This window comes from Archocentrus centrarchus, chromosome 4 (assembly GCF_007364275.1).
Source record: "Archocentrus centrarchus isolate MPI-CPG fArcCen1 chromosome 4, fArcCen1, whole genome shotgun sequence".
Taxonomy (NCBI): Eukaryota; Metazoa; Chordata; class Actinopteri; order Cichliformes; family Cichlidae; genus Archocentrus; species Archocentrus centrarchus.
Genome location: NC_044349.1, coordinates 9078792 through 9101353, shown reverse-complemented (window position 1 = coordinate 9101353; position 22562 = coordinate 9078792). Strand labels below are relative to the sequence as shown.

At 40.8% G+C, this 22562-nt stretch overlaps 1 protein-coding gene across 1 annotated transcript in view; it reads right to left on the bottom strand.

Annotated features, from left to right (window-relative positions):
- LOC115778485 (ephrin type-B receptor 1-like) overlaps positions 1–22562 on the bottom strand; it is a 121332-nt gene that overhangs the window by 76144 nt on the left and 22626 nt on the right. Inside the window, exons 2-5 of the mRNA XM_030726524.1 lie at positions 8645–8709; positions 7780–8070; positions 5577–5795; positions 5290–5470 (exon numbers count right to left, since the gene is read on the bottom strand). Coding sequence (XP_030582384.1) covers positions 5290–5470; positions 5577–5795; positions 7780–8070; positions 8645–8709 — 756 coding nt within the window. The remainder of the gene's footprint in view (positions 1–5289; positions 5471–5576; positions 5796–7779; positions 8071–8644; positions 8710–22562) is intronic.

Here is a 22562-nt window from a genome sequence, read left to right as displayed (position 1 = left end):
CAGTATCACTACTGGTAGCATGAGACATAGTCCAACACCTCCAGTAGAGGCTCACCTGGAATGGCACATCAATACATGCCAGTGCCAGAAGGTTTCCTGTGTCTCCCAGCACAGTTTCAAGAGCATGGAGGAGATTCCAGGAGACAGGCAGTTACACTAGGAGAGCTGGACAGGGCCACAGAAGGTCCTTAATCCATCAGCATTACCGGTATCTGCTCCTTTGTGCAAGGAGCAACAGGATGAGCACTGCCAGAGCCTTACAAAATGACCTCCAGCAGGCCACTGGCATAAATGTCTCTGACTAAACAATCAGAAACAGATTTCATGAAGGTGGCCTGAGGGCCCGACGTCCTCTAGTTGGCCCAGTGCTCACTGCCTGGCTCCGTGAAGCATGATTGGCAATTTCCACAGAATACCAGAATTGGCAGGTCCACCACTGGCACCCTGTGATAGATGTGAAAGGGTCTGGAGAAGCCGTGGAGAGAGTTATGCTGCCTGTAAGATCGTTTAGGTATCGGGATGAAATCCTTGCACCCGTTGTCAGGCGGTACCTGGAGAATGAAGGAATGACTGGCCCCCACACTCACCTGTCCTAAATCCAATAGAACTGATGCCTTGCTCACTGATGCCTTGGTCCAGATCTGGGAGGAGATCCTCCAGGACACCATCCATCATCTCATTACGAGCATGCCCTGACATTGTCAGGCATGCATGCAAGTATGTGGGGACCATACAAATTACTGAGTATCATTATCAGTTGCTGCAATGAAATTTCAGACTAGCCTGCTGCATAATTTTTTCACTTTGATATTCAGGGTGTCTTTGAATTCAGCCCTCTGCGAGTTGATAATTTTAATTTCCATCAAACGCTGTGGCATCCTTTCATTTCCTAACATTACCCAGCCGATTTCAGTATAGATATTCAGCATGATTGTTTTCCATTGAGATCTCATGTTTCAAAGGGTTCCTTTATTATTTTTTTTTTTGTAAGCAGTGTACATTACAATTTAGATGAAAAGTCAAAACTTTTTCACTGTCTTGCAAACTAGGATATATAACCTCAAGGTTTATTAAAGGTGGTGCAATAAAGAATGCTTTCTATTTATGCATCCTTATCCTATCTAGGTAGGTGAAGGACACATGATTGTATATTAAGATGATACAAATTGATTAAAGCAGGAATGTTGAGGTTCTGAATTCTTAGTTGGACAAAGCATTCAGGTGGACTCTGGCATTTTCCCCCATTATTAACCCTTAATATTAGGAATACACATGTCTTGTTAATCAAAGGAGATATGCATAGGATGTGAACTGTATAAGTAATGGTGGTACTTTATTAGTACCATGTTTACCACTTGTTTAACATCTTTTCATTTAAGCTGCAATTCAGCCAGTGGATCACTGAAGTTTGCTGACCTCCCCCAACATAAATTACACATCCATCCATCCATCCTCTTCCGATCAGGAATCTGAAAAAAACTTTATTAATCCCTGTAGTATCAGATGGCAAAGTGCATATAGCTGCCCTCAACTGCCTTACACAAAGCTGGTGTGAAAAGCGGGCATTCATAGAGAGCATATAACTCTACTAATGTGGATAATGGAACACAGTATTGGACAGTCTTTCCTGGGAGGCTTTCATAGTGCTCATACAGCAAAATGGAGAATGGAAAGAAGCTTGAAAGAAGTTCCGATCCTGCTTACTTTTTCACCTGTAAAAACCACTATACTTACTCCCACATTCAGTTTTTAATAATAATGTCGGCCTCCTTTTCTGTTTCTTTATACTCAGACATTTACTTTCTTTAGAGCCATCTCTTCAGGAGTGTCAGTGTCTCTTTTGTGCGTGTGCGTGTGTGTGTGTGCACGCGCGTGTGTGTGTGTGTGTGTGTGTGTGGTTCTGTGTTGAATAGGCAGATAGACATCTGGCTTGTCAAGGTCATTTATTCAAAAACCTTGCTCATACACATGGGGCGTGTCACCATGGCAACAAGTCTTGCTCCCTCTCTCTCCATTACTTACTGGATACCTCTTTGTAGAGTTATCCTTTTCTGTCTCTCTGTCTGTCAAAGGATTTCAAACTGGCAACCTGGCATATGTCACTGAATTCAGTTTGTCTATTTTTGTGCAGGTTGAAAAGAACAAAATGCTGACTCAAGCAGGATAAGCAGGTATCCATTAATCTGTCATTTTATGTTGTTTGTATTGTATTCAATAGTGTCCACCCCCCTTTGTGAGTTGGTGAAGGCTGCTGTGTGTATGTGGGCAAAGGTCACTGTGATACAGATGTAAATCTATACAAATTTTGATGTGGACAGAACTGACTTAAAATATTTTTGAGAGTACAAAACTGATTCAAATCACAGCCAATTCTTCATACAAATGGAACAAATCTGAAATAGAGTGGAAAATAAAAAGACAGAAAATTCTAGAGATAGAATTTTCTGTCTTTTTAATAGTAAGGAGCAAAACAGAGAGGAAGTGTTAAAAGGGGACAAAGAGAAAGAGATTGTTCCTCTCTTTTCCACCTGTGCCCTTTGCCAGCTGTGTGGAGTCACGCAGGGAGCACGTGGATTACAATTGTCTAAAGCTGGCATACAGGCTCACTGATCAATTATTAAAAAACTTGCATGAGTATGTGTGTGCTTGCATGAGTGTTTTAAAAGCCTCCGGGTTTGAAAAACTCAGAGCATTGTTGGAGTTCACAGCAGGGGATGTTTGTGTGTATTCGCTGGTCATGCATACATCTGTAGCGTGGTGAATTTCAAGCAAGGGTCTTGAATATTTACTTAAAAGACATGCGTGCATACGCGCACACACTCGCACGCACGCACATGCACGCACGCACACACAGACACACAGTTTGATGTACTTTGATGCTGAGCCAATTTTGCCTTATGGTTTGCACAATATGCTGATTTGGTGCAAAATAAACACCATCTCCATGTCCTTACACACACACAAATCACACACAAAAAGATGACCATCTGTTCTAATAGTGAGTCCAGCTTCCTGCCAAGTTGTTATCAGCTGATTGGCAGAAAAGCACACCAAAAAAGATGCCAGCTTGGGGGAAGGCAGACAGGACATTCTCTGTCCCACGACACCTTCAATCACTGTTTAAGCTCAAAAAGCCATCTCAGAGATTGTTAATCCACGTCCCTCAAGCCTGTCTTTGGTTTGTGTACTCAAACTGTCATTGTACAATAAGAATTCAAAATGACTTGGTCTTTCAAATGAGGACTGCCTCAGAACAACAACTAACAAATGACTTGGGGTACATCCAGTCGCACTGCCTGGTGAGGATGTGTGATATACTGTATATTACATCCCAGTCAACAAAAACAAAAGATGAAATAGATTGCTGATGAAAAAGCAATCTATTTTACTGTGTTCGTGGACACAAGCTGCCACGTTTTTTCGCGTCAGTGAGCACAAATTTGTAAGTAATGTATTTCAGTAGGAAGTATATTTTGTGACAGAAGCATGTATTTTGCCAAGAGAAAGCGGAGGGGCATCATTGTGGCAAAGAAGAAAATAAAGCTTTACGGGACATGGCAACTGGTGTATTTTAAGCCAAACCCTGATCCTATCATCTAACCAAATCATTTTCAGTCCCTGCACCCAACCATGTCGTTAATAACTAAACTTAGCCAAGCAACATATTCTCATTGTATTTATAAATGATGCACTTGAAGTGTAAAAATCTCTAAGGTGTAAGTCTTGAACTTGGGTCTTTGGCATGAGCTGTAAAATGATTTGCTTTGATTGGCTTTTTTTCTATATATATATATATATATATATATATATATATATATATATATATATATATATAGCAAACATTCTGCAAACCTGATAATTTAGTCCTCAAATAAAGTCCTTCAGCAATGGTTTTTCATAGAGATGCAGCACTGCCAGACTCATTCACTGTCTCCCTTGAATCATGACTAGTTTACCTTCTGTGTACCCACTCAAAAACTGTAAAGTTTCTCTGTTGAAAAGAGAGACTGACAGCAAAGGCTAAGCTGACATTTCAGTCCGTGTATTTGTATGCATTTCACCAAAGGCAGAAAGAATAACTATTCAGTCTCCGGGCTCTCTGTTTTATCTCACAGTTTTAACCTTTATGTCCTTGGTTTGTTCTCTTTATTTTTTTTTTAAACTTACTTCCCAGTTTGTCTCTCCAGAGGTTTTCCCTAATTTTCTTTATCTTTCTTTCTTTCTTTCGTCTTTCCCTCTCCCATCTTCCTTCCTGCCATTCTTTCTTGTACTCTTCTATCTCCAACACTCTGTGACAGTTCACCACTAATTTGCAGTCGACTAATCTGGCTGGAACATGCTAAACTAATTAACAAGGGCTGAAGCGGCCTCACTTATCATTTCACCATATGTACATACATCACACGCTCACACGCCCACCACACACTCACACAGTCACCACACACACACACACACACACACACACACACACACACACACACACACACACACATACACAAAATGAATGAAACTCTCCAGGGAGAATGAGAAATGATGGGTACTACTTTGGAGAGGAAATGGGGAACAAGGCCAGATATAAAAAGAGTGGAAAGGAGGGAGAGATATTTGGAACACTGAGGGAAGAGGAACTATTTCTGCACCACGTTCACCCAAGTCTGCCTCCAGAAGCATTAACATATGGAACATCATGCGCTGCCCCGTTGGGCATAAAATATATACACGGATGAAATTATTCAGCTAACTCTGCCAAAACTGACACACTTTTTTCCCCCTCCTGGAGCCAATGAAGCACTTGGATTTCCTCCAGAATTTAGTCAGCAAATAAATGTTTACAGTCATAAAAGAAATCATATATTTAAGAAATCTAAACATTCAATATAAAAAAACAAAAAACAAAGCTGATGATACATTTTTGATTGCAATAGTATTTCTACTGTTTAAATAATTTCCATGTTGGGGTCGCCCTGTGCTATGAGATATTGATTGCTGCAGTAGCATGCTTGCTGTGGCTCAATATTAGACGCATGTTTGTTGGATATTGATTGGCTGTCATACTGGATTGTTAGCTTTGGCTACAAAACAACATAAAATTTATGTGCGGCATGCATTAAGTGTTTGCTGTAGCAAGGTCATCAGAAGAGATTTGAAAGCTGATTATCGGTTCAGTCTACATAGCAACACCTCTGATATGCTCTGATGCAGTGCAGTATTTGCTGATGTTCTCATTTCATCTTCATTTTTTACGAGCTCAGATTGAACCAGCACAGCCTCATTAATATACAGATTTACCTCGGCACACATTGCCATTGTCAGGTTCATAACCCGCCTTGCAGCTGCAGCTGCCAATGGGTACCATCCACTCTCCATCTCCGTTACAGTAGAGCTTTATGGGCACGTCTACTTCCTCGGCGTTGGGGATGCAGCTTCCTCTGGCGATGACTAATGAGGTGGACTCTGCTCCGGTCAGCGTCTGCACAAAATAAGAATCATTAAAAAATCCTATTTAAATATCCACCCAATGGCTGCACCAAGGTCTCATAAAAATCACCACATTTTCAATTAGCTCTGGTTCATACCTCGGGGAAGAAAGCAAAGTTCTGCACTACGCTGGGGCATTTCTTGTAGAATACCCTGACGGCAAGAAGCGACATGCAAGCACCGAGGTCCTGGAAAGCCAAGTGGAAACCTCTGCCTTTGGACAGTGGCCCAAAACTCCTCACTTCTGTGTTCACTTTCATTAGCCTGCCCCCAAAATCAACCTGGGAGAAACTCTCATCTGCTGCAATAGTGTCAACCTGACAGAGACAAAAGAAACGAGAAAGAAGACAAAGAACAGAGGTTTTTGTAGGTATAGGTTCTCTTTATTCTCTCTTTATTAATAAGTTAGATTAGCTACCTATAAGATTAATATGCTAATGACCAAATGCCATGAAATGCTATTATTGTATCTTTCCCCTGATAACTCTCCATAATGGCCAGGCAAAATTAAATGCTTTGGAAAATTACAAATGTGTGAGAGCATGAGCGTGACATTTAAGTAGAGAGGTGGCTTATGAATCCCAACAAGCACAAACACATCCAGTCAATAGGTGCTGAATTCTCATAGCTAGTGGAGATTAGGGCTTCAGGCTACAGAACAATTTGTGAATACTTTAGCTTTTGTTGCAATCTTACTTAATTACTGATCTATTTTGTACAATGTTTGGATTTCATTCATTTGAACTGATATATAAGTAAGGTGTGATTAAAGGCTTTCTGGAATCTGCACATAACAAAAAAACAAAAAAAACCAGCTGATTTAAATCTGGCCAAATGTCTTCTCTTCTCTTCCTCTCAGCACAGCTGCTATTTTCAGATCATACCCTGGAAGTCCCATTAGGACCACTTGCACCGTGCCCCTGTTATTTCACCGCAGGCCTCAAACTTGTGCTGACAGCAAACATCAACTTCTCTTGCGTGTCGAGGATCGGAACTGGTGATGAGAGCTCGGTTTCCAGCTAAGACCCAGCAGTTTTCAGTTTAAGAGACTACAGTCTCCAAACCTCAAGGCATTGGATGCGCTATCTCGCCATTGTGTGTCAGAACACAGCACACTGAACAAGCAGGGCTTTTTTTAATTTTTAAGTGACACCAACACAATTTTTGCTCATAACCTGCCCTATTTGCCACATATGGGCAAGACCAAAGAGCTGCCAAAGGACATCAGGGACAAGATTGTAGACCTGTGCAAAGCTAGAAGGGCTACAAGACCATCAGCAAGAAGCTTAGTAAGAAGTTCTAAGATTTTGCCTCATGGGATGAGGATGATTATGACAAAGGTGGTGGATCAGCCCAAAACTACACGGGAAGAGCTTGTTAATGATCTGAAGGCAGTTGGGACCACAGTCACCAAGAACACCACTGGTAACACACCACTCCATCATGGATTGAAATCTTGTGGGGTCTGCAAGGTCGCCCTGTTCAAGAAGGTACACGTACAGGTCCTTCACCACATTGAGGGACCAATGGATACAGCCATGTACCATAAAATCTTTCCCTCAGCCAGAACACTGAAGATTGGTCACGGATGGGTCTTCCAGCATGACAATGTTACCATCAAGGCAACAAATTAGTGGCTAAAGAAGAAGCACATTAAGGTCATCAAGTGACCTAGCCAGTCTCCAGACCTAAATACTGTAGAAAATCTGTGGAGGGAGGTGAAGCTTCAAGTTGCCAAGCAGCAGCCAAGAAACCCAAATGATTTAGTGGGTTTCTGTAAAGACAAGTGGCCCAAAATCCCTCCTGAGTTGTGTGCAAACCTGGTGACCAACTACAATAAACATCTTACCGCTGTGCTTGCCAACAAAGGTTTCTCCACCAAGTATTAAGTCATATTTTGACTGGGGATCTTATTTCACTCACTGACAATTTATAACTTTTGTGCAATGTGTTTTTTCTGGATTTTTTGGTTCATTTTCTGTATCCATTAAAATGAAACTACCATAAAAGTTAGAGACTGCTCATTTCTTTGGAAGTGAACAAACTTAAAAATTCATCAGGGAATCAAATAATTATTTCCCCTACTTTATTTGTCCTTGTTTTCACAGTGGCAAATTACAGTATGAGGCTCATTGGTACCAATGCCTTTTTACACAACCCAATAGTACTAATGTATGTGATGAGTAAAATTAAAGTGATCCTAAAAATTTTACCTTTGAAATGCTATAGCACTAGTCCAAGAATTAGTGACTCCACACGTGTTTCCCTTCTTTTCAAAAGTTCTAGTTTCTGAGCATTTACCTTTAGAAAGGGAGCATTGGCCCAGTACTCGACCCCCTTGATGCCTTCTGACACGGTCCTGTCAGTCTCTAGGTAGTAGAGGTTGAATGTCTCTTTGCAGGAGCCCAGGACACTGGGTATGGAGGCACAGTCGCGCACAGTGAAGCGAATCTCCACGTAGATGCGCTGCGCTGCCCGCCGGTCGATGTAAGTGGTAAGCAGCCAGTTGTTCTGGCTGGGCTCAAACACGTTACACACCTGGTACGTCCTGATGGTGTTGAGGTTCTCATCATAACCGCTCACCTCCTCCCACTAGGGAATGTGTGTGTGTGAGAAGAAGGGACAGATAGTAGGAGAGGGGAGGAAGTAGAGGGAGAGGGGAGATGAGAGGCTAAAATGATGAATGGGTTTACCAAGACCTGACACAAATTAAACTTTATCCCACCCTCCCATTTTGTCTCCCTCTCTTTTTCTCTCCTCTACCTTGTTCTGTGCTACATGGGTACAACCATTCATCACAATTAGAGCCACTCACCTCAAACGCACATAGCAGACCACTGTGACCGGCTAGTTGCCAAGCCAAGATTCAAAGGGCCAAGGAGCTCAAGAAATTGGATGGAAAAACCTATTCTATTCCATTCTATTGTATTCTATTCTGCTCAGCTGTTGAGGACTCTGATGTGCTGCACCTCACTGATCTTTTGGAATCCATTCTATTTACATCAGTACTGGTTAATTGGTGTCACCTTGCTACTGTAATTAGGAATTTGACAGGCTCATTAATGGACCACTGTAAAGTGTACTCAAACTGTTTTTCCCAAGGGTGCACACACGTACACAACACACACACACACACACGCAGTACACCTTTGCACATTGTTCTTACTCCATTGGCAGGGAACGATATCCAGCCAAGCTCAGCTGTCGCTGTCCTTGTATCCATCACTGTCTCTGTCGGGCAAAAAGAGAGAGACACACAGGGAGAAAGAGCTGAAAAGAGGAAGCTGCAGCAGAAGGACAGGTATGGATTTAATTAATAGTCAGCTCAGACGCCAACTTTAGTGCTGCTTTGTGATATGTGCCATTCATATTCATAAAGCCCTACTTTTAACAATTTCTGCAATGCTTCTCTGTCTGCTCTGTGCACCTATGATAAAGAGATAAAGAGGCAGAAACAAACCAGACCGCTGGGTATGGTAATCTAGTATGAACACAACAACAATGACAGGACATAATGATCAAGGTAATCCAGTTAATCCGGGTTTTCTTCTAACCTCTGCATAACAGAAAACAGTTATGTTCAAAGCAGATATTCCACCTAATCACATTAGGCAGTGCCAAGGAAGAACAAACCCTCATTATTCAGTGTTTATTATCTACATAACTGACTTTATCCTATACTACATTATTTAGCTGAACAGCACGTGGACATGTAATTCTATCACAGAAAAAGTAGCATATCTAATATTTCACATTAAGGATTACAGTGACCATTGCTGGCCACTGTCTAAAGCTTTATTAAGTCAAGAATGACAGAAGATTTGATTGACGTAGCAGCCGGATAACATAATGTAACTGTCACTGAAAATGAAACCATTCCCAAGGTTCTGAGTGGGAAATTGGACTTCTGTGTTTTCTTTGATTTGACCAAATATTCAGAGTTAACCATTTCAAGGATATGGACCAGCTAGAATCATTAGCAGAAGGTAATTACAGAAGGATGTTAACAAATATAACCAGAAAGCCTCAGTCATTTAAAGAATCCTGGGCAGAAATCTTTAGGTAATACAAAACACATACCCCAGGAGTTCCCTAAAAAAACCCGTTTAACATGACCAGTTGTGTTATTTCTCTGATGTAACTATCTGCTTGGCAGAATAAATAACTGCCTGACTAAAGTTCCCCAAACTGTTGCCGAGATGGAAAAATGACAAGACTTGCCTCGATGTATTTTGCCTTTGAGAACCTTAAAATCTGATATTGGGTAATTTGCTAATAAAAAAAAAAAGGAGCTTTTGTCTTCTGTACAATGATTTAATCCAACTTGGGCATTCTGTTTGTTCTTTTGGGCCTTCAACAACCTCCACTTCAAAGTGTAGTTTGTTATAGACGCTAGTGCAAAAAAGAATTCTTCTGATTGGCAAGTCAAAAGTATTCAGCAACAGCATTAGAAGACAGGTTTACTATGGAAGCTAATTATTTCACATGTGTGGGTGTATTGTACTGTAAAGCACAGGTCATTAAGAACACTGGTGCAAATCAATAAAGCAGGATCACTGCCTGCTTCTATTTGGCAATGCCAGACTTTCATGACTTTTGCATCAGGAGAGTCACACTTTGACTTGGCAAGGATTCAATTTCCTGCAAAAAAAGATTGATGTATACATATCTCGTGATTTAAGCTGTAATTCCTTTTCAGAAACAAATAATTGCTTTAATTTAACATGTGACTGCCCCAAACTGGCAGGGATAGCAATTAAATAAATGACTCTACTAGCCCTCTACTACATACATTGTGATGGTACATGCTGAAAACTATTCAACCTCATTTACTGATTCACTTTGGGCCATTTTATTGCCAAAGTTTTTTTTATATTTCAGACCCCCCCGTCCCCAAGATATTTTTTCGTTGCCTAGGGGCAACGTTGTGCAACAATGGTACAAAAGTACAGAGAAAATTATTAATTCATAGATCATAAGGCTACTGTTTCAGAGCAATAAAAACACCAGAAGTGTTTCCAAAAATGTCAACAAATAATGAAACAAAGAACTGAAAAACACCTGAAACATATGATTTGATATAGGCTCAGGTTCCTGTGACCCATTGTCATGCCATGTTGATTCTCATGTTGTGAGACATTGCTCTCATTCTGTGTGTGAAACTTCACAAAACAGTTCTTCTATGCTGTAAAAGACAGGTGCACATTACATTTTATACACATTGCTTTTGGTATTCCTGTGCACCCATTAACCCTCCATCTTCCATTGTTCTCACATATTGTTGGCCAATGTGATGTATGCAGCAAGGACGTCCAAGCGGAAATCATGATTTGGAATGGGGGCCATGGGTCCCTGCTACTTCCTCTTCTCCTCATATTTTTGAGATATCCCTCCACTGGTTTACCCTCTCTTGCTTTCTTCTTTGGATTTGCACAGCCTTTGTGCAATTTGGGATTTGAATCCATACACGTGCATGTGGTCACTTTTTGTCATCCCATTCTCAGTGCAGTCCAGTCTGTAGAGCAGCCAGTATGTCACCACTACCATGTATATCAAAGGAAAGGCAGTGGTACCACTTTTTTGAGTGTTAGGGATACCTTACCTTACCTAAGGTACCCCAAGCCCAAGGTTGTAAGTCTCCCTTAAGAAGTAACCCTTACTGCACATCTTTGTCCTGAGGCAACGACAAGAAAAACCGAATTTCTGAAAATGCAAAATAAAAAAATTAAAAATTATAAAACCTGACTAAATCCCTCTCTACAACTTCATAAACACTAGTGTATTTTTTTTTATTTAGGATTTATGTCATTTTAAATGATTACTAGGGCAATTATTCTTACCTTCTTCTCACACCATGTGCACCTCGGACAATGTGTCAGAAAAGGATGTCCCGTCTTCAAATCACGTTTGATAGTGACTCCAACATATTGTTGGACTGAAATTTAATACTTTTTAAAACTTTCTGATTGGTTTGCATCATTTAAGTTCACATGTATTGGGCATGGGGCCTGCCCCAGGGTAACGCTGTGCTGTAGAGCAGAGGTCCCCAACCCCCGGGCCGTGGACCGGTACCGGGCCGTGGGACATTTGGTACCGGGCCGCACATAAAGAATAAATAACTTAAATTATTTCCGTTTTACTTATTATCTGCGCCTAAACTATATTTTATTTTGAAAAATGGGCGGATTCGCTCCGTTACTTCCCTCCATGACTTCCTCTTGACGTGTCAAGACGTTTCTGCTCACATGATACGTCACCGCTAAAATTAAACCCAGAAGCTTCAGGCCTGTCTAACGAAATCGGTTGGTTGACCTACATAACGCTTCTTTAAATTTTTGAGTGCTCAACAAGAGTAGAAAAGCGTTATGTAAGAACTAGTCCATTTACCATTTTTATTTATCAACACCGGGGATAGCAGTGAGGTAGACCCAGCCATCAAACTGACTCTCCAGCGCTTGACACCGCGGCTCTGCAGCCACGCTCCATGTGAAATCGGCCGAACCCAGTCAAACCAGAAGCCAGCAAAAATGAGTATCAGAGAAACAAGCTCAGGGGGCTTACACTGATTCAGTGTTATGGTGAGTTGTATTTTTCATGCGCTTTATACAGTAAAAATCACCTAAGTCGAAGTCGCACAAATCGGGTTTTCGCTCTAGTTGGATGGCATCTGCAGGTTCTGATTTTTCCCAACATTAATTCAAATAAAATCATCACATAAATCCGTCGGATATTCACCTACCTCGGATGAAAAATCTGGTCCCATTGTAATAAATTTCCAGTTAAATGTGATCGCATAAACTGGATGAGTTTAGCGCTAAAACCCTCCTCAGCTCCTGTCCGCCCACTTCCATGCATCGGCTCGTTCGTGCACAACTACACACACTAACAACGCCTGGAAATTGTTTTAGTGTTTATATCAGTTCATTTCACCGGGGACAATCGTGGCAAGTGTAAGCTACAAACTTGCACTTACAAGTAAAATTTCAGATTATAAAATTTGCATAAGCAAATTCATAGATGAAGCAGAAGCCATTGCAGCGAAATTCGATAATAGACCCCAAACTGGGCCATTTGAATCCGACTGAGGTGATTTCTACTGTATTTGTTTTTGCGGTGTATATTATTTTGAAGGCATGTTTTACCATGGCTCTAACAGCTGACCAGGGAGCGCTGTGGGCAGAGAGCCTGTTATTCATGTTGAGGCGGGATGTTACGAGAACGCTGCTGATAGAGTTGCATACGAATACAAAGTGGATTCCCGTTTTTTATTATTATACGTAGAAAATATCACACTTGGTTATGGTCGTATCATTTATTTTGACGTATTTATTCGCCACACCTTAAAAGCCGGTCCGTGGAAATATTTTCTAACACTAAACCGGTCCGCGGCTCAAAAAAGGTTGGGGACCACTGCTGTAGAGGGATAGGTGAATGTACAGAAGTTGGGTTCAGCTGATCTGGATGTTCTTAATGACTTCATGTGTCCCACTGAAACATCATCAGCTGTAACCTCGCATTTTTTTCCTGACACACCGATTAAATCACTGCCGGGCAACACACTGACACGGTTATGCACTTCACAAAGCTGACTGTACCTTCTCACAGTACAACAAAGGAAACCTAAGAATTACACCACACGAGAAGTCGACGGCAAAGCTACGTGACAGCAAAAAACCCAGATGGCAACACTCACTGTTAAATGTGTCATAATACATCTTCATGCTATACATCCTGCTGTGTTAATGGTGAAAAATGGGTGAAAAATGGTTATGTGAGCAGCTCTATGTATTAGTTTATGTATTGCCCTGCCGCGGGAACGCAACGCCCGGCAAGCTGTGAAATTGGAGAAAGGCAGACATTTCATTAAAAATTTAGCATGTCAATGAATAATGTTACTGCAATACAGTAAATGGAAAGCAACATACACAATAAAGAAAAATAATGGGTAAAAAAATGCATCTTAAAATTGATAACAAATTGGCCTTTGTATAAACTGTGCAGCAAATAGTCTAATAGAATGTCTGGAAATTTGTATGCTCCTCCACTTTCCTAGTAACTAATGCTCGTTACAGGAAATATACTTGACCACGAACACAGCAAATTGGGGACAGAGTTATTCAAATTATTGAAGGAGCTTCGTGTTGCTCTCAGCTGTCAGGGGGAATGGAAATGTGAAGCAAAAATAACTGCCTCTGAGCAACATAGAAACCCCCACCCTCACCACCTTACCCCTCCCCCATCATTATGTAGGTAAGTGGGTTTCTTATGTCTTCTGTGGCACTTGTGGCTGATCTGAGCTACTGTGTGCAAAATTAACTGTGACACAACGGAGCAAGCGGACACGCCGAGACACTCGAGCCAACATAAGTTAGCTGGCACGCTGACAACACCGACCCCAACACCGAGCCCTTTGAAATAAAACATGGTGAGAAGATTCAGCGACATCACACCATGAGGCGGCCGCAGGCAAACACCCGCAACACACACACGCACACACACACACACACACACACACACACACACACACACACACACACACACACACACACACACACACGATTCTTGACATGCTCTCTTCCTCTTGCACTCTTTCATACTGTCACCCTGCCTCTCATTATCTACTCTCCTCCTCACACTTTCTTCACCTTCATCCTCTCCTGTACTCCACCTCTCCATCTTTCATCCCTCTCCTCTCCTCTCCTCTCCTCTCCTCTTTTTATTTATTTATTTATTTATTTTCAGCGAGATAGCCTAATTACAGCAGAAACCACTTTTTCAGCTCTCCCTCGGGAGAGGAGGTCGTTTTGGGAAATGAACCGCTTGTCATGCAAAAATGTAGCCGACTATCAAATTCTTGGACCAAAGCTTATTTAAACGATGACAAGTGTCACTGTCTAATTTGTAGCTTCAGTGCGTTTAGTGGCACGTTGTCAACAACGATTTTCAAAAAGCGATCTGCGGGAGAACGAAGACCCGGTTTATTTCTACCATGCATATTTTACCTGCTCAGAGACTTTGAAGTTCAGGTAGGGGAAAAAAAAAGAGGCTAAAAAGAAGAAGAAGAAAAAAAAAAAACTACACCAAGACAAATCCACAATGATGACAGAAGAGATGCTGGAACGGCTAATGTAGTCTTACAAGACGAGACTTTATTCAAGGCTTTGCTCTAAGAATGGAGTGCAGTGGCACTGCACTGGCACCATACTACCACCATTTTTGCTTTAAAGCAAGGTCTTAAAAGCATACTCGCTTGAAATTTTAGCATTCTATGTGCAGACTTTATTGGCAAATGCATTTATTGAAAACTGATTGTACCATTGCACCCAGAAACACCCATGGGCCCCTTTGATTCATCACTTTATGCCATTTCATCCTGCTCACAGCTAAAGCATTACAAAACAGTGCTGGGAGATAAGCGTGCATGCAAACATAGAAACTGAAAAATAATTTTATATTTATGTAACAGTCACATAAAAGGTAAATCTATAAAATGTTTTTTTTTGTCTGTTCACAAAGAAGCAATCTTTTTTATGATTACCAATTAATCAGTTGACTATTTTTTTTTTTAGTGAGTCATTAAATGACTGCTTGTTTTGTCCATCAACAGCCCAGAACCAAAACATATTTAATGTGCTATTAAGTCTGACAAGGAAAAGCAGGCAAATACAAATATTTGGCATTTTAGGATGAAAATTGCTCCTATTAACTTTTGTATACTACAATATTTGCCTATTAAATTTCTTTGAACAGACTGATCAATACTTCACTAATTATTTCAACTCCAATCTTCACGTATTTGTACAAAATCATTTAACAAACTGCAGTGTATCAGCAAACACACATTGCAAATTCCATGTTTTAAATGAGAAAAGAAGTCTAATCAGAACAAAACGAGACACGTGTTTGATGGTCTATGCTGGCCTTATTAGAGTATCTCCTCATCAGTCTAATTAACAGCACACACCTCTCTGCACATAATAGGGTATACTCGCCGAACAGCCTAATTACTTTTGACATATTGGAGGTTGTGATCGCAGTGTGCCTTCCTCCCCCGCAGTGGTGCAGCTCTTCAACCAGTACCATACACCACTGAACGAAACCAAAAGCCATTTTACAGCAGAGGAAACAGCAGGTAAATCTGTGCGATATAGTAGCAGTCAAAGAGGTTGTTAAATCCTTGTTGTGGCCCACAAGGGAGAAGTTAAAAGTACTTTCATCACAGGCCCTGGATTAGAAGTAATTTTACTGTTTTGCAACCTTTTCTTTCTCTCGCTTTCTTTATGCTTGCGTACCAGTGGTCAAATGGGAAGTGTGGTTAGTTCATCTTCTGCTAATTGGCCTTGTGCATCCTATCGCCCAAAGACTGCAGTGAGTCCTGATTCATATGGCAGTGTGTTCACGTACATGTCCTATGTTTGTGAGGACAAGTGGAGGTGGCATTTCCCTACAGTACTGATGGCATGGATATCTCAACTTCAAATGGAAGTTTTGAGAGTTGGTAATGGTTTTCATAAGGGGCCAATGGGAGTTGCATCAATGTGGCTACCTCACTAGGTATCCCTTATCCAGGGCCATCATTGCAGCTGATCAATCACGCTGTTGTGATGTCATGGACTTGCAACTCAGAGTCTCCTCAAAGACTGTTGAGGTTGTGATGGATGAAAAGTTCAGATCCTAGATGGTATAAAAGATGGCAGTAAGTACTGTGACATCACCTGTTTGTGAAATCCAATTACAAAACTTCAAGACGAGCGTTTTTGCCATTGCCATGTTGGTCTTTTTAAACTGGATGTGACATACAAAGCATGGCTCTGACTATGAAACTACTCATTGGCTAACAACTCAATGTCAGAAGTTGTTGGCCAACCAGCATATCTGGGATGACCCTCCTTTCTGAAACAACCAAAATTTACAAAATGGAATTTAGTGGTGGTCAGTATGTCTGGAAATTAGTTACTGAGACTATAAACTCATGAGCAAAAGTGTTTTCTGATGCTGAATCATTTTCCCATAGACCTCCATAAATCTGTCTCGTTACAACTACTGGAATTGCCCCCATAGTGGCATTTAAAAAGAATGCAAGCACATCTGTGTTGGCTTCACATTTTTTAGACCCTGAAGCCAAGTATATTTTTTTATATGATCTATGAATCAAACACGAGACTTTTTAGCCAAAAGACAGACTTATATCCAATAGAAATGTAGAATTATCCATTTTATACTTAGTGGAATTATGCATTTTTATTTCTGTTAATTATGATAAGTTATGGAAAGACTAGTGAAGTCCAGAAAGGCTAGTGAAAGGCTTGGCCAAAAAGGAATGTTTTCCATTTAATTTAAACACTAATTATTTTTTTTCAAAAAGTACCAAAATCAATCCCAAAAATAACCGGAAAGCTGTTACATCATAAAAATGTAACTTGTAGGCTCCAGTGACGGTCCTGGAAAAAAAACAAAAAAGAAAAAACACAAACACGGTGATATCAGGTTCTTAGAGTCCTCACAAAGACACACAAGTATGTTTGTGTGTGCGTGCGTGCACTGTACATACACTATGTGCCTCTGACAGAAAGCCAGAAGATACAGCTGGGTGTGTCATACTCACAGTTAAGGAAGCACAGCAAAATAACACGCTGACGTGCACATACACACATGCCAAACACACGCTAAAAGCCCTCGTGGGGAGAAAGACGTCATACCGCCTGGAGAGACGGACCCATCAGGCGTTCAAGTGGAATGACACAGTGTCACAGAAGGACAACACATTCAGGGGAGCACACTTTGGACAGAAGATGTGCACTAACTGAAATATAAATAGATAAATAAGGCATATGTGCGCACTCAAAAGTGCACAGACTGTGCAGGAGTCGAGCAGGGCAGCTTTTCTTTTTCTGTAATTTAACCTCATATGCCCCCAAAAATCAATTATGAAGACAATTATAAAACCGTGAACAGTGCTCTGAAAATCTGAAAAACTCTACACACAAAACCAGGGCAAACATTTGCCTCTCCACAGGAAATGTTATAATTAAATTTAAGCACTCAATGAACAGCTAAACAAAAAGCTGGATCGACTCATAACAAAAAAAAAAAAAGAACAAAACTAAGTACATTTTAGTGTTATCAAGATTTAGCTCATGCCAAACACAATTCTCTCAGGAGCTTATTATTATACTCTGGTGTATCAAAACTGCTCTTATCTGCATGGAGTCCCCTTCAGCTAAACTCACTTTGCAGTGAGTGTGCACAGCCTGCAAAGTCTCACCCAATAATCCCCGCATTCAACATCACTCTGTAGCACTGGCTAATGGGCTGACCTTGTTGCCTTAAAAGAGTCTGCTCAGCAGCTCGAAAGCACAATCTATCAGCAAAAAACAGGCATAACAGTGCAACAACAGTGGGGCTACACAAGGAGACGCAGATGTTGGAGACAAAATTGAAACGCTGCAACAATAGCACAATGCCGCCATGTCACATGGATATTGTTTTGGATGCAATCTTAAGAGACACTAACTGGTTAGTGAGCACTCCATTATAACAAATCTAAGCCATGACTTTTGAAGTCATATCGGGCACAGCAGTATTTTAGTATTTGGGCATATATCATGTGCATTTGTGTCCACAGCCTGGCATTATAACAGTGATGAATCCCAACCTAATAGCCTATAACTAAACTAAAAAGCGTATAAAGAGGTTATTCATATTATAAATCTATTAAAAAAATGGCTGACTCTTCTTATCCAGCCGAGCATCTCTCTTTGTGCATAATGAATTCACTTCAAAACCTGAGATGACAGATCTCACGACTTCCTTGGTTCAGCTCTTCATTTCTTTTAGCGACGCCTTATTACTAAAAGGTGTGTTTGTGTCAAGAGTAGCCTCGATGATAAAATATCACTGAGCCAAAGTTCCGCTTGAGGTTGCTGAATTCCTCTTTCTGGATTTTAGCTTTTGCTCTCCAGTTTCTTAGTTGCTAAATTAGGTGCTTCGCCTCTTAGAGTATTTTTGGTGTCTGCTACTGTCAGCTCAGCTCTTATTTATGCACGCTGAAACCTCCTTTCAAAAGGAAGGTAATTCAAGAACCTCCATTCCTCTTCATAAAAGTAATTTACTCCACAAAGATTCTGAGCAGGTGAACAATATGCAATATATTTGAAGAGAAAGTCATTAACCTAATGTGAAGAAAGCATCACAAAGTAGAGGGTTTAAACTATTCTGCTCCTGCTTGATTTTTATTGTAAAGCATTGATCAGGTGTTGTTGACTGAGCTTGTTTGATGTATACCTATTGCTCATTTATTATAAATACAGATGATCTGTGATCTGAACTGACACTTTGCTATGGTACTCTAACTTGCCACAAAAATTCTAAATTCATTCTCTATCAACAGTAACTATTATGAGTTATTCTTAAACAAGGACAATTAATTGTAGCGATAGTGTTGTGTTACAGCTTTTGTCTCATGTTACCAGTACTGACACTGGCAAAGCGACAGGCTTACAATTTACTGCCAAGTGGCAACCTCAAAGGAACTGCCAAAATCTACAGCTCCTCAAATGGTCACTTAAGGCTGGCTTCAAAGATTAGTCAGTTTCCACTGGCTTCTATTTTAAAATGACTAACATAGAGCAAAAATACACAATCTCTATAGCAAATTTGACTATGGGGTCAAAAATGGGCTATGGGGATAAGGGGATCGGATAACTCATTGTTTACACTTTATTAAGGCTTAAAAGTTATGCATTGTTAGAGGTTCGGGTACTTAGAGTGACAGTCACCTGCTATGTTGCTGACTTTCTGCTGTCACCCCAGCTAATTTGAGTCACTGAACTGGACCTCTCAGTTCTAATTATGGTGTTGCTTAACTGTACTAAAACACAGTCTCTCTTTTGCTGAGTGTAATTCTAATATTTTATTTATGTCATTAAGCACAAATTGTTAGGGAACTGTGTCTTAAACACAATCACTAAGGCACTTAACTCAAGGGATGATCCACTCTTGGATCTACTCAGTGCCAACTTAGGAAAGAGTGCATTTTAAACTGTATCTTTATCTTTTGTTACTAGCAACCTGTTGCAAAAACACAATTTGTTTCCATTTCTCTAGCCAAATTTATGAAACACCAAAAATAACAGTTTCACAGTCATAAAACAGTATTTTTTTGCGCTAACAAAGTGACTCCATAAAACGTGGCATATCTCAGCACAGTGTGCAGTGTGAACTACTATCTACAGCAGATAAACAGTCTCTGAAAGTCACATCCTTAAGAAGAAATGCAAGGGGAAAAATCCAGCAAAGATCTAACACAGGGCCTGAGAGATGAATCAGGTCCTTCAGTTGATCTATTTGCTGAAGCCTCATTACAAATGGTCTCAATGGCTGTCAAAAAGCCATTCTTTAGGAGGGCAAGCAGAGAGAAAAGGCTGAGGTATGCCAAATTACACAAGAACTGGACTGAAAATGAGTGGAAACAGGTCTTATGGAGTGATGAATTCAAATTTTGGTTCAAATCATCTATATGTACAGAGGTCATCAGGAGAGAGGTACAACAGTGTGCGTCTACAGCCATCTGTAAAACACAGTGGAGGCTCTGTAATGGGGCTGCAGTTCAGCCAGTGATGTTGGAGATCTTCCCAAAACTGATGGAATTATGAACACAGAAAAGTACCATCAGATTTTGATACACCATGCAATACCATCTGGAAACCATATGATTGGCAATGGGTTATTTTTTCAGCATAACAATGACCCCAAACACACTGCCAGTGCAGTAAAAGCATAAATTGGTAGGAAAACATATAATGGAACACCATCAGTCATGGATTGGCCTCCCCAGAGCCTGGACCTCAACATTATCAAAGCAGTATGGAATCCTCTTGACAGAGGACGTAACAAAAGGCAACCAACATCCAAAGAAGAGCTTTGAATGTCCTTTGAATGCCTGAAGAACGATTCCTGAAGACTGTTTAAAGAAATGCTGACTTTCAACAAACCTTGTTTTGACTTCCAAATATCTTCACATCCATTTATCACAGGAAAAAACTGAAAATTATCACATAATGCAGCCAGTCTACAAACTTGACAGAATTTGGGCTCATATGTTTAGGTCGTAACCCGTGCAACTTCACTGTTTTAGGCGACTCACAGCTTTTTGTATCCACCCATCACATAAAGGAGGACGAATATAGTGAAGTATCTGGCAACAGCAACACAAGATGCTTCACTTGGGAGTTGATGAAAAGCACAGCTGAGCTAAAGTAATATCAAATTTATGTTAAGCCACGTGGACAGAAATACATTGTTTCCTGTAACATTTTTAAAGCAGTAACTACTGCCCCAAGTGTCTGGAAACAAACCAGCAGCTATCGAGAATAGAAGACTACCCAACAACAGGTATTAAACCAATAATCTGCCAGTAAAAGAAATGCAGAAGGAAATATAAGGTAGACATTTTGAGGCCAAGTGAGCCCACAAAGCCATGTGGCCTCACAGGAACGGATAGTTAGGATTAGACATGTGCACAAGTGTAACCAATGCCTCACGGTATCAGGCTGTTTTTTTTTTTTTTCCTCCATTGCTGACACATTGTTGTTGTCGTGAATGGAAGCACGGGGCCGCTGTGTTAAAAGGAACAACGAAGCTGTCACACATGAGCACTTATCTGTGTCACAGCATCCCACACAAAACACACGCACGCACACACAGACTCAATCTCAGCCTCAGACTTTGCGGTCCCCGTCTTTGTGTCTTCCTCTTGCTTTTTCCTTCACGTGTCTTCGTCACCCTTTGATTTCACCTCTCCTCTCTTTTCCCACTCACATCTACTGTCAACAGCCTTGACCTAGAAAATCTGCGGTGTCATGATTTCACTTGATGAAAGCGAGCGAGTTCGTCACTGTTGCAAAACTACAGCATTAACACGGTCCAAGAGAAACCTTCAATCTGAGCCTCAAAGAAGCAGAAAAAAAGGCCCCCAAATCCCCACTTTATACTTGCATATTTTGACAGTTTAAAACTCTGACCATCATGGTGACAAAAAGTTAAGAAACGCTGCTGCCACCGCTTCTATAATGTTGGATTTCTTTAGTTTGATGACTTGTCACCAAGACATATTATATGTTGGATAATTCAATACAGCATAGTCAAACGGGGGGCCTTTAAAACACAGGAAATGTATTGTGCTTCACTAAAATATGATGGCTTGTCAAAGCAGTGGAATGGCACTATAAATATAAGTGCAACATATTGAGTTTTTAGACGCCAGGCTCCGCTAGTCACTGTAAAATAAATAAATAACTTATTGTCTTTAGAAAATAGGAATGGCACAACAGTACAAAGACATACTGGGGTATTATTTTTAGAACTGAGCCCCACTGAAGGCTGTCTTTCTCTTTTTCTCTGGAAGAAACTTAACATGAAACTGCCACGACCACAAAAAGAACCGCGCGCGCACGCAAATGAACACGCTCGCTCAGAGGCACAAGCGCCGTGTGAAGCATCCAGTCTGTCACTGTGGCAGACTCCTTTGTGCCTTTGTGACTAACACAAGGGGAGCGGGCCTCTTGCTGACATGCTGCGTTTTTCGCTGTTCAGTGCATTGATAGGATGGATAATTCAGAGGGCTACACGAGGGGGCTCAAGCGAGGATAATATATTACAAATTAAAGGTTATGTATTCACTGTGGGACATATGGTGAACAGGCAGCGCTTCAGAAGGATGATTGTGTCTACACTTTGTTAGCGTGTGTGATTGCTGGTTGTTGAAGACGGAATATTTTAAAATCCCTATATATTATGTATGAAGCTAGAAAAAGGAGTGTTAGTGGTGTTTTGATGGGAGTTTAGACCGTGTATAAAAGACAGATGTAGCCATCGTGACATTACCCATTCGTTTGTGAACTCCCGTTATGAAGCATCAATTTTATTATAGCTGTTACCATCTTGGTTTGCACGGGCAGAAGTGTCCATATTTAGACATGAGAGTGGAGTGTGGAGTTATGAGCGAATGGCAGTGGGTTTGGCTTGGAAGGTACTTTACATCTAGTCTCTTTTTAACCAAACAGTAAGCCGTATAGCAGGTCAGG